The sequence below is a fragment of the Bubalus kerabau genome, chromosome 2, assembly GCF_029407905.1.
Source record: "Bubalus kerabau isolate K-KA32 ecotype Philippines breed swamp buffalo chromosome 2, PCC_UOA_SB_1v2, whole genome shotgun sequence".
Lineage (NCBI taxonomy): Eukaryota > Metazoa > Chordata > Mammalia > Artiodactyla > Bovidae > Bubalus > Bubalus kerabau.
The window spans coordinates 165344620-165360157 of record NC_073625.1 but is presented as its reverse complement, the minus strand read 5'-3'; the positions used below and the strand labels follow the sequence as shown (position 1 = coordinate 165360157).

Below are 15538 nucleotides of genomic sequence, written 5' to 3'. Positions count from 1 at the left end.
TTCTGAGCAGAAAAAAAAAAAAAGATGAGAAAGAGAAGACACTAAGGAGACATAGCTGGGAAACCATTAGGTGAAAAATGATGAAAGATGAAGACCTAAACCAGAATGGCAAAAGTAAGTCCAGAATTGAAAGGACTGATATGTACATGGACTGATGGGGACTTGAGAACTAAGTAAATAAGGAATATGAAGAAAAGGGAGAAAACAAAAGAAGACTCTGAAACTTAAAAAACTACTAGAAGAACTGTGTGATAATGATACACAGAAGTTTCAAAAAATAAGGAAAAACAGGCATAAAGATGAGAAAGAGGTAATGAGTACTACTATTTTAGACATTTTAAAATTTTGGTCACCTTAAAATATCTAACTGGAGAAATACACCACAAAAATTTAAATATTAACCTATAATGCAAGTGTAGATATAGACTTCAAAGATATCAGTATCAGTATATGAAACCACTGGAATAAATAAGATTCTCTAAGGAAAACAAACACAATGATAAAGGTAGGTTTAGGGAAAGAGAGCAATATTTAAAGAGCAAAGCTTATGCTTCTATTGGGAGATAAGGTCATGAGGTCTGAGGTACAATTTAAAATATTTTAGTAAAGAAAAATATAAAGCAAATGTGGCAAACTTTTGATTCTTAAATCTAGAGGATTAATACAAAAGAGGAGAATGAAAAAGTTGGCTTAAAGCTCAACATTCAAAAACTAAGATCATGGCATCCAGTCCCATCACTTCATGGCAAATAGATGGGGAAATAGTCACAGACTTTATTTTTGGGGGCTCCAAAATCACTGCAGATGGTGACTGCAGCCAAGAAATTAAAAGACGCTTACACCTGGGAAAGAAAGTTATGACCAACCTAGACAGCATATTAAAAAGCAGAGACATTACTTTGCCAACAAAGGTCCATCTAGTCAAGGCTATGGTTTTTCCAGTAGTCATGGATGGATGTGAGAGTTGGACTATAAAGAAAGCTGAGCACCAAAGAATTGATGCTTTTGAGAAGACTCTTGAGAGTTCCTTGGACTGCAAGGAGATCTAACCATTCCATACTAAAGGAGATCAGTCCTGGGTGTTCATTGGAAGGACTGACGTTGAAGCTGAAACTCCAATACTCTGGCCACCTGATACGAAGAACTGACTCATTTGAAAAGACCCTGATGCTGGGAAAGACTGAAGGCGGGAAGAGAAGGGGACGACAGAGGATGAGATGGTTGGATGGCATCACCGACTCGATGGACATGAGTTTGGGTAAACTCCGGGAGTTGGTGATGGACAGGGTGACCTGGCGTGCTGCAGTCCATGGAGTCACAAAGAGTCAGACATGACTAAGCACCTGAACTGAACTGAATGTGGATCTCATTACAAATTTTTATAATACTAAAAAAAAAAGCTTAGGAGAAAAAAGGCAGACTACATATGATGTATGGAAGAGGTGGAGAAAAACAATGGTCACTAGGAGAGCAAACAAAATCTTGAGTGAAGGACCAAAGAATACCAAAGTTTCAAGAACAAATACAAGATTAATTTTTTAATTTGTAATTTATGTTCATTCCCTCTATTTACCAAAACGGTTAAAGATGATTTACAAAATAACACATAACAAAAAGTAATAAAAGGAAAACAAAGTCAGCGCAGGGGAAAAGATAAAGGGAATTCATTGGACATGGCAACAATGAAGTCTTTGACGAGACTAACGAAGACGGGAGCAAAACCCAGACTTGCTGTGGGCTAAAGAGAGAATGAAATCTGAAACAGCAAAGGCAAAAATATAAAGAAGATAAAACATGAAACATTAAAGGCGAAAATGCAGAAATTTTATCAGGAAATCTTTATCAATTATCAAGAGAATTTTATCAAGAATTTTATCAAGTGGAAAAGGAAAGGAGAAAGAGAACAGTATGAGAAAAGTCAATCAATGTGTTAGCCTTGAAATGGAACAGATAATATTTGTGGAAAGATTAGACTTGACATAAAAGAAAATTAACTCTTTTGGTAAAAGAGAACCTATAGTATTGAGTTTGTAGTCACTGTGGTAGGTTGTATGTGTGTGTCTGTCTGCATGAATGAAATAGAGGAGTTACTACTTAATTTTCCACTGAGAGGATAGGTAACCTAAATACCCAAAAAAATTATGTGGTGTATGTCGGATTGGTATGTTACTCCTTGAACTGGATTCTTTCCCACATCTGAAGACCAAGAAGGGAAGGAAAGGTTACTTCTAGCCTGCTTATTACAGTACTGTACAGTTATATCACTGGGGGTCTTGGAAGAGAGCAACTTGCAGAGATTGCAAAATTCTAATTCTTATATCCCTATATGCTCAACCATCACTCCTTTAAAATGAGACATAATCATTAAATGTGAGACATAATCAAGAGAAAGCATTTGAAAATCAAAAGGATCTGAGTATGTTTCATGAAAGAGCCAGTGGAGAGAGACTGGATAACCAGGGAAGAGGAAGAATAACAAAATGCAAAAGCAGAAAGAGATGGAATCTAATGTATAGACTAATGTACTGATCTTACAAAGAGTGAGAACTCTTCCACGTCTGAGATAAAAGGAGGCAAGTTGAGGACAGATGCAGATAACCTCACAGGTGGCAAGAATGGAAGTTCAAATCCAGTGGTCTTTATGTTCACAATGCTTCCAACAGTCATTATTTCATTATAACATGCAGCTTGAAGGTCAAACTAGAAAGGAAATAGAACCAAGCTGCTCCTACACAAAAAAAAGGCTCCATTCCAATGTAATGTTTTACAACAGAAAAGCAATCTCGAAGGGAAAAAAAAAAGACTATATTTTTCTGGCGAGTTAGAAGTATAGGCTCTAGAGTCAGAATGTTGGATACTATCTCCTTGCTCTGTCATTTATTGGCTGGATGACCTCAAGCAAGTTATTTAATTTCTCTGTGTTTTAATTCAGTCACTTGGAAAATGAGAATACTAGTTGTGAGGATTCATTGAGAAAATCTATGAAAAGAGTTTAGGAAAAACTGAGCACATAAGAGCTCATTAAATGTTTGTAATAAGCTGTTAAAATAAACAAGTTATCATTAGTGGTGTGCTTAAGAAAGAGATTTCAACAGTTCATAAATATGATGTGGTCTTAAATTATACACCTTTCCTACTTCAGGAGACAGAAAGAAAAGAGGTGGAAGTACAAGTCAAATCTTACAATAGCAACTGACAATGTTTCTTTCTCTACTATACATTTTCAGAGAAAAATTACTTCAATTCAGTAAAAATAGCCCCAAGTCAGTTAACAATTATTTGAATTTAACTATAAAGTGCTGACCAACCATATTTCTCCCAATGAATGACTCTCTTATAGTGTAAGACAAATATAAATTATATTTTTAAAGGGCTGTAAAGACTTACCATCCAGTTGCTTAATACAGAAAGTGGACAGATGATCAGTGTTGTTCTTGGTTTATCTTCAACATCAGTTTTCTTTGAACTCTCCACTGCAGACGCCCCTGAAAGAATCAATCAGCGACACATCCTTCAGCAGTTTTTCTCAAACATACATGAAGTCAATAAAGATATGTCAAAAATGTGCCTCTATGAAGAGAAATTAGGAGTAATTAAAAAGAAACAAAAAACCTTCTGTTTCTAACCATAATGAAGTATCAGGAACTAGATTTTATCTTGCCACTTTATACAACTAAAAATCTGAATAGTGATTGTTTATGGGGAATGTAGAGAATGATGACTGAGAAAGGGTATAGGGAGGAAGTATGGAATATCTCCTAATACTTGTTAGGTTATTCATAGTTATTAAATTGTTTTATGCAGTTTTCTGAATTTGTACTATAGTTAATGTGGTATCAGACTCCAATGGGCCCAAATGGTATCTATTTCCCCAAAGTCACAATCTTGTATAGCCCCCTTCCACATTCAACTAGACTTGGTATATATGATCCCCTGGAGAAGGAAATGCCAACCCACTCTAGTATTCTTGCCTGGAAAATCCCATGGACAGAGGAGCCTGGTGCGCTCCAGTCCATGGGGTTGCGAAGAGTCAGACACAACTTAGTGACTAAACAACAATATGACCAACAGGATATGGTAGAAATGATAGTGTATCACTTCTGAGATCGTTATAAAAGACACAACTTCTGACTCAGATGCCCTCTCCCTCTGTCTAGTCAGCTTCTCTCTCTGATCACTCTCTCTGGGAGAGGCCAGCTGCCACATGAGGACATTTAAGACACCCTATGGGAGGACACACTATAATTTTATTTTCCACTTCCCTACTGGACAGTACTGACATTTTTTCTAATATGTTGCTAAAATAATGTGATAAAACTATTTTTTCATATCTCCCAGTAGATATCAAGAGTTCTAAGTCATGTATCTTTGGGTTCACTGTATGGCTTACTTGTTATCCAAGGTAATTTACACTTCCATACACTGTGTGTTCCTGTTCCTTGCCTATAAACTGAGATTTGGTGGGGGGGAGGGGCGCGGGGTAGGCTGTGCCCCACAGCTTCTGGGATCTTGGTTTCCAGGGATCTAATCCTTGCTACCTGCATTAGGAGCAGAGTCTTAACCACTGAACTGCCAGAGAAGTCCCACATTTCTTAAAATTTCTAAAGTTAGGATCAAGAGTAATCTAAAAAGAATTTTCTATTTCTAATTTTAGACTAAACTTAACTCTTTCTCATCATTCTTTGCTAGTTCAAATATCACCTTCTTAAACAGGTTGTTGTTGTTTAGTTGCTCAATTGTATCCAACTCTTTGTGACCCCATGGACTACAGCACACCAGGCTTCCCTGTCCTTTACCATCTCCCAGAGTTTGCTCAAATTCATGTCCTTTGAATCAGTGATGCCATCCAACCATCTTGTCCTCGCTCATTCCCTTTCCCTCCTGCCTTCAATCTTTCCCAATAAGTCAGCTCTTCCCATCAGGTGGCCAAAGTACTGGAGTTTCAACTTCAGCATCAGTCCTTCCAATGAATATTCAGGACTGATTTCCTTTAGGATTAACTGGTTGGATCTCCTTGCAGTCCAAGGGACTCTCAAGAGTCTTCTCCAACACCACAATTCGAAAGCATCAATTCTTCAGTGCTCCATCTTCCTTATGGACCAACTCTCCATCCTGTACATGACTACTGGAAAAACCATAGCTTTGACTAGATGGACCTTCACTGGCAAAGTAATATCTCTAATTTTTAATACATTGTCTAGGTTTGTCACAGCTTTTCATCCAAGGAGCAAGTGTCTTTTAATTTCATGGCTGCAGTCACCATGCACAATAATTTTGGAGCCAAGAAAATAGTCTGTCACTGTTTCCATTGTTTCCTCATCTATTTCCAATGAAGTGATGGGACCAGATGCCAAAATCTTTGTTTTCTGAATGCTGAGTTTTAAGCCAGCTTTTTCACCCTCCTCTTTCACCTTCATCAAAAGGGTCTTTAGTTCCTCTTTGCTTTCTGCCATAAGGGTGGTGTCATCTGTGTATCTGAGCTTATTGACACTTCTCCAGAAATCTTGATTCCAGTTTGTGCTTCATCCAGCCTGGCATTTCACAGGATGTAATCTGCATATAAGTTAAATAAGCAGGGTGATAATATACAGCCTTGATGTACTCCTTTCACAATTTTTAACCAGGAACCTTAGGTCAGTATTTATTTCACTATTTTCCTTTATTTTCTTAATGTTTGCTGCTCGCTAAGTCATTTCAGTTGTGTCTGATTCTTTGCCACCCTATGGACTATAGCCCACCAGGTTCCTCTGTCCATGGGATTCTCTAAGTAAGAATAATGGAGTGGATGGCCATGCATCCCTCGAGGAGATCTTCCTGACCAAGGGATCAAACCAGAGTCTCTTGTGTCTCTTGCATTGTAGGTGGACTCTTTACCGACTGAACTACCAGGGAAGCTCCATTTTTAAAGTCCTTATTGAATTTGTTAAAATAATGATTATGCTTTACATTTTGGGTTTTTTGGCCCCAAAATATGTAGGATCTTAGCTCCCTGACCAGGGATTGACCTGAACCCCCTGAACTGGAAGGCAAAGTCTTAACCACTGCCCATAAGGAAAAGTCCCATTCTATGTCTTTTGACTGGAACATTTGGTCCATAATTATTGATATATATATATCTTCGTATTACCATTTTGGAAGTTATTTTGGATTTCCTTTTGTACGTCTTTTTTCCCCTTCTCTTATTATTTGATGACTATCTTTAGTGTTAAACTTGCACTCCTTTTTCTTTTTTGTATGCAAATTTTTTATAGATTTTGGTTTGCAGTTACCATGAGGTTTTGTAAATCCTAAAGGAAATCAGTCCTGAATATTCTTTGGAAGGACTGATGCTGAAGCTGAAGCCCCAATACTCTGGCCACCTGATGCAAAGGACTGATGCACTGGAAAAGACCCTGACGCTGGGAAAGACTGAAGGGAGGAGGAGAAAGGGACGACAGAGGATGAGATCGCATCACCATCATTGGATGGCATCACTGACTCACTGCACGAGTTTGAGTAAGCTCTGAGAGTTGGTGATGGACAGGGAAGCCTGGCATGCTGCAGTTCATGGGTCACAAAGAGTCAGACACGAATGAATGACTGAACTAATGAGGTTTTTGTACAACAGTCTCTATACATACATAATTATTTTAAGTTGCTGATCTCTTAATTTCAAATGCATTTTAAAACTCCCTTATGATAACTACTTTTGAGATATTTTACATCTAATTTTTTTGTGTATTCCTTAACTGTTTATTGTGGACATAGATGATTTTACTACTTTTGTCTTTTAACCTCCATAACTAGCTTTGTATGAGGATGATTTCTACTTTAACTGTACATTTGCCCTTTACTGGTGAGTTTTTTCTTTCCGTAATTTTGTTCCTAGTTGTGGCCTTTCCTTTTTTGCCTAGAGAAGTTCCTTTAACAACTGTCGTAAACCTGGTTTTGTAGTGCTGAACTCTTTCATCTTTTGCTTGTCTGTAAAGCTTTTGATTTCTCCATCAAATCTTTAGGAGACTCTTGCTGGGTAGAGTATTCTTGGTTGTAGGTTGTTCTCTTTCATTACTTTAAATTTATCAAGCCACTCCCTTCTGGGCTGCAGAGTTTCTGCTGAAAAATCAACTGATATCCTTAAGGGAGTTCCCTTGTATGTTATTTGCTGCTTTTTCTTTGCTGCATTAAATATTTACTCTTTAATTCTTGCCATTTTAATTACAATGTGTCTTAGCATGTTCCTCCCTGGATTCATCCTGTATGGAACTCAGTTGTTCCTCAATTTGGGTGACTGTTTCCCAGGTTAGTGAAGTTTTCAGCTATTACATCTCAGGCTTTTTCTTTTCCTCTTTTCCTTATGGGACTACTATAATGCAAATATTAGTGAGCTTGCTGCTTTCCCAGAAGTCTCTTAAAGTGTCCTCATTTCTTTTCATTCATTTTTTCTTTAAATTATTTTTAATTGGAGGATAACTGCTTTACATTAGTATGCTCCTTTCTGCCATGGATCAACATGAACCAACCATAGGTATACATATGTCCCCTCCCTTTTGAACCTCCCTCCCACCCCACCCCGCCCCCAGGTTGTCTCAGCACACCAGAATTGAGCTCCCTGTGTCATACAGCAAACTCCCACTGGCTATCTAATTTTACATAAGGTAATGTATATGTTTCGATGCTACTCTCTCAATTTGTCCCACCCTCTCCTCCTCGCACTGTGTCCACAAATCTGTTTTCTATGTCTGCATCTACACTGCTGCCCTGTAAATAGGTTCATTTTTTTTTCTTTTTTCTGTTTAGTAGCAGTGATTTTTACAGAGCTGGAGGAATCATGCTCTCTGACTTCAAACTATACCATAAAGCTACAGTAATCCAAACAGTATGGCTGTGGCACACAGATCAATGTAACAGTACAGAGAGCTCAGAAATAAACCTACACATTTATCGACAATTAACCTACAACAAAAAAGACAAGAGTATACAATGGAAAACACCCTCTTCAATAAGTGCTGATGGGAAATCTGGACAGCTACATGTAAAAAAATGAAAGTAGAACATTCTCTAACACCACATATGAAAATAAACTCCAAATAGACTAAAGACCTAAATGTAAGACCAGATACTATAAAACTCCTACAGGAAAACAGAACACTCTTTGATATGAATCACTGCAATATTTTTTGGATCCATCGCCTAAATAAAATAAAAGCAAAGATAAACAAATGGGACCTGATTAAACTTAAAAGCTTTTGCACAGCAAAAGAAACCATTGACAAAACAAATAAGCTAAATGGGAGGCCTACTAAATGGGAGGATATATTTGCAAATGATATGACTAATAAGGGATTAATATCCAACATATGCAATCAGCTCATATAACTCAACATCAAAAACATAACCCAATTAAAAAATGGAAAGAAGACCTGAACAGACATTGTTTCAAAGAGGAAATATAGATGGCCAACAGGCACATGAAAATATGCTCAACATCACTAACCATTGGGGAAATGCAAATCAAAACCACAATGAGGTATCAAATACCTCATACCTGTCAGAATGGCTGCCATCAAAAAGAATGCAAATAACAAATGTTAGTGAGGCTGTAGAGAAAATGGAACCCTCATATACTATTAGTGGAAATAAAAATTGGTACAGCAACTGAAAAAACAGTAAGGTAGTTTCTCAAAGAACCATATGACCCAGCAGTTCTACACTTGGATATACACAAAAAGATAAAAACACTAATTCTAAAAAAAACACGCTCACCCCAATGTTCACAACAGCATTATTTACAACTGCCAAGATACAGAGCAACCTAAGTGTCCATCAGCAGATGAATGGAAAAAAAAAAGATGTCTCACATACACACACAATGGAATATTATTCAGCCATTAAAAAAGAATGAAATTTGGGGAATTCACTGGTAGTCCAGTGGTTAGAACTCAGCACTTTCACTGCTAAGGCCCATGTTCAATCCCTGGTCTGGGAACTAAGATTTCACAAGCCATGTGGTACAGCCAAAAGAAAAAGTTAAAAACAAATAATGGCAGAAAGTGAAGAGGAACTAAGGAGCCTCTTGATAAAGGTTTAAGAGAAGAGTGAAAAAGTTGGCTTAAAAACTCAACAATCAAAAAACGAAGATCATGGTATCCGTTTCCATCACTTTATGGCAAACAGATAGGGAAACAACAAAAATAGTGACAGACTATTTTCTTGGGCTCCAAAATCATTGCAGATGGCAACCGCAGCCACAAAATTAAAAGACTCCTGCTCCTTGGAAGAAAACCTATGAAAAACCTAGATAGCGTAGTAAAAAGCAAAGACATTACTTTGCTGACAAAGGTCCATCTAGTCAAAGCTATGGTTTTTCCAGTGGTCATGGACGTCTGTGAGAGTTGGACCATAAAGAAGGCTGAACGCTGAAGATGGATGCTTTCGAACTGTGGTGTTCAAGAAGACTCTTGAGAGTTCCTTGGACATCAAGGAGATCAAACTAGTTAATCCTAAAGGAAAGTAACTGAATATTCATTGGAAGGACAGATGCTGAAGTTCCAATACTTTGGCCACTTAAGAAAAGCCGACTCACTGGAAAAGACCCTGATGCTGAGAAAGACTGAGGGCATGAGAAGAAGGGAACAACAGAGGATGAGATGGTTGGACTGCATCACCAACTCAATGGACATGAGTTTGAGCAAACTCCAGGAGATAATGAAGGACAAGGAAGCCTGGCATCCTGTGGTCCATGGGGTCTCAAAGAATCGGACACAACTGAGTGACTGAACAACAACAAAAATAAATAAAACAAGTAGTATTTTCAAAAAGAAATATAAAATTTTACTATTTGAAACAACATGACTGGACTTGAAGAGCATTATGCTAAATGAAATAAGTCAGACAGAGAAGACAAATATTGTATGATATCACTTATAAGGAGAATCTAACAAATACTACCAACTAGTGAATATAACAAAAAAGTAGACTCACAGATATAGAGAACTAGTGGTCAACAGTAGGGAGAAGGAATAGGGGAGCCGCAAAGGAGAGATAGGGGAGTAAGTACAAAATATTAGGTATGAGCTACAAGGATATATTGTACAACATGGGGAATATAGCCAATATTTTATAATAACTGTAAGTGGAGTAGTACCTTTAAAAACTGTACACCTGTAACATATAATACTGTAAAGCAACTACACTTAAATAAAAAATAAATTAAAAACATTTTAAATTGTTTACATGTTTATTTTATGTTTCCACCTCATCATTAGACATAAGCCCCATGAAAATAGACTTGTCTGCTGCATCTTCAATATGTAAAATGGAAGATACTAAGGTACAGAGATAAAATAATCTGTTAGATCTCCTTAACCACAGTCCAATCTCTTTCCATTTCAAATATTTAGACTCTTTTTTCTTACGATTTACAAATTACAAAGTAATAATAAATATCACTCACATTTTTAATTGAAAAACAAATTCTTCTCATACCAATAATAAATATTTACAATTCTAATTAATCCAAATTAAGTTTTAAAACGGCCATAAATTGCTCTGTGCCTTTACTGGAAACAATATCTCTGCTACTCAGATGAGTAAGAGACCTCTGCCCATCATATTTTTAGCCTAACTAAAACAAATAGAATAGGAAAATACATAAAATTGTACTTTTAAAAATGAGATTATTTTTTTTCTCTACTTTTTTCTTGTAATATGGTTTTATACTTTTGTCATTTAAAATTTTTTTATTTGAGAAACAGAAAAAGTTAACCAAACAAAAGCAGATTTACTTACCCCTTTTCAACATTTTCTTTTTTGTTACAGGGGTAGATGAAGTAAGTGCACATGCAAATTCTGCATCTTCTTGAACCTTAGAAGATCCTGCTAAAGTACAAACCACAGAATCATTAAGATATTTGAAAACTAATTCTCTCCTGTACTTAAGTACAGATAACTTTCTAAGGATAGGAAACATAATACCACTTACACACTTCAAGAGTTTGTATTATTCAATAAATATAAAATAATTTCTAGTAACCAAAACTGCCTCTTTTGACACTAAGCATCTTTCTAGCTCAGAGAAGAAACAGTCATTCATGATAAATTGAAGCTTCTCCTAAGGAAGAAATGTGAAAGTAGAAGCAGTCAAATGCAAAGTGATTCAGCTCCTAGGTGGAAGGAGAATATGTTCAATGAAACAGGTGTTTAACGTTTAACAAAGATGCTGCCAAATTTTCAGATCAGTCAAATGGTGATAAGTTATTTTCCAAATGCAACACAATTTCTTAACCTAGGAATATGATACAATTAGATTAGGAGATAAACAAAGTAAAGTTATGTTTTAAAGACAAAGGAAAAAGTAAAGATACTCAGCATTTATAAATTTGTATAATGCTAAATATAATAGCTGAGCTATATTGACAAAAAGGCAGTCTCACCCTACTTCTGTAACTACAATTTATACATGTACAAAACAGGTTTTATTGAAGTCATTTCATAAGTAGTAGATTTTCGTTTTGTCTAAAGTCAGTTTAAATATTTTCTCTTAGATTTTAATTTGAAACTATTCTTTCAATTTGCTTCATTCATTTAACACCCTTGGTAAGCTCCATAAATGGTTTAAATGTAAAAAGTAGTCAAGTTTAAGAACTATTACTAAAGAATTCCAAGCTAGATAGATACAAATCAATGAGATACAAATCAATGATTACTTTAATAATCTTTAAGTATAGATAGTGGATATTGAGATGTATATACATACCTTTTACTCTGATTTTAGTCTCTGATTGTGTTCTTTTCAGTTTGCCTAAAAATAAAACCAAATATAACATGGTCACACTAGGAAATTAAAATATAGCACACATTATCAAATCCAACTCATTTCATATTACCTTTCATTTTCTGTGGCAATTCACTTGGTTCAACTTCCTCTGAATCACTACTTTCAGTGTACTGTACAGCAGCAGGTTTTCTCCTAAAATTAAGTATACACAATTTTTTAATCAACCCAAAATAAAATGGGATATAAAATCTATGCTTAATAAATGTAATACAAATGCTTTTTGTCTTACCCTGGTTTATTTTTTGAGAAAATTTCAAAGGAAAAAAATTTTTATTTGACAAATGAAAGCCAAATTTGCTAAAAGCATTTTGTTTTCACAGCCAGATGCATTTAACTATACAAAATACAGTATCATGATTATTAAAATAAATTTGAGAAAGTAAACCTTCTAGAATAGTAATCTCTTCAACACTTTATTCAGTATTTGGTCATTCAATTAAAATACTTGTATAAAACTAGAACAAAAAAGAAGTGATTCTGATTATCAAAGAAAACCCTCCAATACAAAGTAAGCAGCTAAGAGGCAAAAATATAATTCTTTCATAATGGAAACTTTTATAAATTCCGTGTAGAAGTAGTACAGTACTATGTTTAAGTGCCTAGAAACAACGGACTGTGGAACGAGACTGCCTAGATTCAAATCTCCATTCCACCATTTATTTGCTATGTGACTTTTGGCAAATTACCTAATATTCTTCTAAGTTTCAGTTTCTTCACTTGGAAAATAGGAATAAAGTTACAATTCACTCTGTACGATAAAATGTGTTACCACATGTAAAGCCTCTAAAATAGTCCCTGTTATACACTAAGTATATATCTACTTTTTAATTAATAGTTTAATTAATAGTTTGTGTGTTGGTTGTTGTTTTTCCCATGTCATCATTATTTCCGCACCCTTGAACCTAATCTTGTCCAGCTGATAGTGCTTTGTTACCCAGACTCATGGTCAGTTCAGAGTTATATAGATTTGAGATCTAGATAAAAGGGAAACTGATGAGTCCTGGTTTTATCCTCAGTTCAGACAGGTATTAAAGACAGAACAATTAACAAAGCCCCAGATTTGAAATCTCTATTTCAAATAGAATAGCTAAGAGGGACTCAGATTTGGGGTCATACCTGCAGGTATTGATAGTGAACAACAAAACACAAAAGCCAAGTATTTAGATCTACCTCAGAGAATAAATAAAATTTATAAACTTAGCAATTCAAGTGGAAATCAGAGGGGCATTATGGGTTTTATTCAAATTCTCCTTCCAGTCTACATGAATATAATACTGTCCATAAATAACTTTATCATGCTTTATTTCTACTAAAGGTGAATTGAGAAACAACTCAGATGAGCAGACAATGCTTTTGTCAAGTCGTCCAATAAATATACATCGGTTCTCAACTCCTTAAATTCACAAAGAAAACTCTTCTAAAGTCTCAATGAAAACAAAAAACCCAAGAGTAAGATCTCAGTTCTTATGTGAAACAAATAGGAAAATAATAGAAAGATAGTGATTATTAAAAATTACCAATTGCTTCTTTTATATATTAATGTTACTTTTTAACCTATAAAATAAGAACAGTCTACCTCCCTAAGTCACAATGATTTTAGCAGTTTCAAATTAAAGAATGTATTTGAAAGAACTACGCTGTGGAGATAATGGTCATATCTTTCTTGTATATGTAAGAAAATAGAGAAAGAGTTTAAACATATTACATAAAATCAAACCATAAAAGAGTTTACCTTTTGGAGCGGGAGCTAGAGAATTCTGACTTGGGATGTTTATTCTTTCCCTTGACATCTGAAATACTGGGTTCTCCACTACATCTAGATCCTTCCATTTCAAAGAAAAGGATAAACAGTATTAGTAAACTGTCTCAGACAAGAAGCATCTTTCTTAAAACGCTGGTTTTCTAACTCAATAGATACAATTTCCTAATCTAGTATTTTCTCACAAAAGTAACTTCAACTTTTTTGTAACCTAGTCGTTTCCCCTGAAGTCATCCAGTCAGTCCCCACACTGACTGTATTTCCTGCTATACAAGGCAGCTGAGAGCTGCTGCAGAAAAAAATGAATAAACAAGTGGTATAATAAATTTACACTTCCCAATCTCAGTTGTCAACCTTGTATCACTTAGCAACTCTTCTACCTATCACAGCGCCTCCTTACCCACTACTATCATACACTGGGTCCTCTGCCCAGATTTTCAACTCCTTTTACTCGCAGCAGATGACCTACTTCACTTTGTAAAGAAAATCAGATGTCATCTTCTACAAATTAATCAATTTTCCTTTTTTTATATTTTGTAATTCTCAATTAACTGTATTTTTCCTCAGCATTACTTCCTTTCCTTCTAATGCTAACTCATCTACCTATTTTATTGATCACATTCCCTCATAAAGGCCAACAAATTATTCTTTCCATTACATACAAAATTTTTTCCTAAACCCTGCCCCCACCACAAAGCCCTCAATTCTGCCTCTCTCTCCATCTATTTTGCCCCTGTCTCAAACATGGCAAAATTCGTAACAGAACACAGATGTTATTTCTTTCTTCATCTACTAGTCTTCTTTTAAAATATTTTCAGTCTTGCTCTACTCTAACCAATCTTCAGAAATTAATTTTATGAAAGTCACTAACTGCTAAATGCAACCATATAACTGCATCCCTTTTCATTTCTCCTCTAATTTGGCTCTATCTATCTTAATCTGCTGCTATTCATGCCTGTTTATTCATATTCAATTATTTATTTACATTATAAATAGCACAAATTATTCTGAGGTCCCAGAGCAAGATACTCTGCTTTGTTTTGCTTTTAGCTGCCCTTTCCTGGGGCTTTTTTTCTCAACCAAAAATGTTCTTCCTCAGGTTCTTTAATGTGCTACCACACAATTTCATCATGGCCTCCTTCATGAAATTTTTCTTGACTACCAGTTTTCGTGAGATTCTTTGGTAAAAAATATCTGAAATTTTTGTACAGTACTAAAGCCAGAGGTGGAATTACATCATTAAATTGGAAAAATCTATGGGGTCATGTTCAAAATTAAGGTTTACCTTTGATTAGTCCAGCTGCCTTTTCACTGGTATTGTTTCCTCCAAGTTCCATAGATTCATCGTAAACATTACATTCCTAGATGAAAAGGCATATTTCTTACATAGTACTGCTGTCAGTTTTAAATAAACTTAAAAATATATCCTATTTTATACTACTTTACTTTACACAATAAAGACTACTAAAATGGCTACCCTATTCTGGAGCAATGTAAGGAGGTACATTAAGAGGAAAAATGTACAAATTGAAAAAAAATTTTAACAGGTATCTAAAAAAAGAAAACTAGTCTGTCTCAACGTTTTCAAAAGAAATAACAAAAAAGCAAAATTCAATTATAAATGGCATATTACTGTGAGAAACAGTCACGAATGAAATTTACTTCAAAATTAAAAGGAATTCTAACACTAGAAACTTTCAAACCCAAGAGTCCCTTCTCAACAGATAACAGATCTATAATGAAGCTAAGCTGCCATTGACATCCTTTTTTTCTCTGTAATTCCTAGAGTGGATAGATCCAATAGTCAGGTATCAGAGTACCTCCTCCCTTGCTCTATCAGGGATTTTCCTGCCAACTCTTTGTTCTTTTCCCTTTCTGTTTCTTTGTTTCAAAAATCCATCTATGTGAGCACAAAAACTTCTATAAAAGCAAACTTTTATTCTTCTCTGTGAAAGTATTTTCAA

General features: G+C 35.3%; 1 protein-coding gene across 2 annotated transcripts in view; it reads right to left on the bottom strand.

The window, feature by feature from the left end:
* Nucleotides 1-15538, bottom strand: part of HLTF (helicase like transcription factor) — a 62586-nt gene that overhangs the window by 22133 nt on the left and 24915 nt on the right. The window contains exons 9-14 of one of the 2 annotated variants that reach the window (XM_055569394.1): nucleotides 14860-14935; nucleotides 13548-13638; nucleotides 11865-11947; nucleotides 11735-11779; nucleotides 10768-10854; nucleotides 3388-3485 (exon numbers count right to left, since the gene is read on the bottom strand). In XM_055569394.1, the coding sequence (XP_055425369.1) occupies nucleotides 3388-3485; nucleotides 10768-10854; nucleotides 11735-11779; nucleotides 11865-11947; nucleotides 13548-13638; nucleotides 14860-14935 (480 nt within the window). Of the gene's footprint in view, nucleotides 1-3387; nucleotides 3486-10767; nucleotides 10858-11734; nucleotides 11780-11864; nucleotides 11948-13547; nucleotides 13639-14859; nucleotides 14936-15538 lie in introns of both variants that reach the window. The other variant, XM_055569393.1, reaches the window with a different exon arrangement.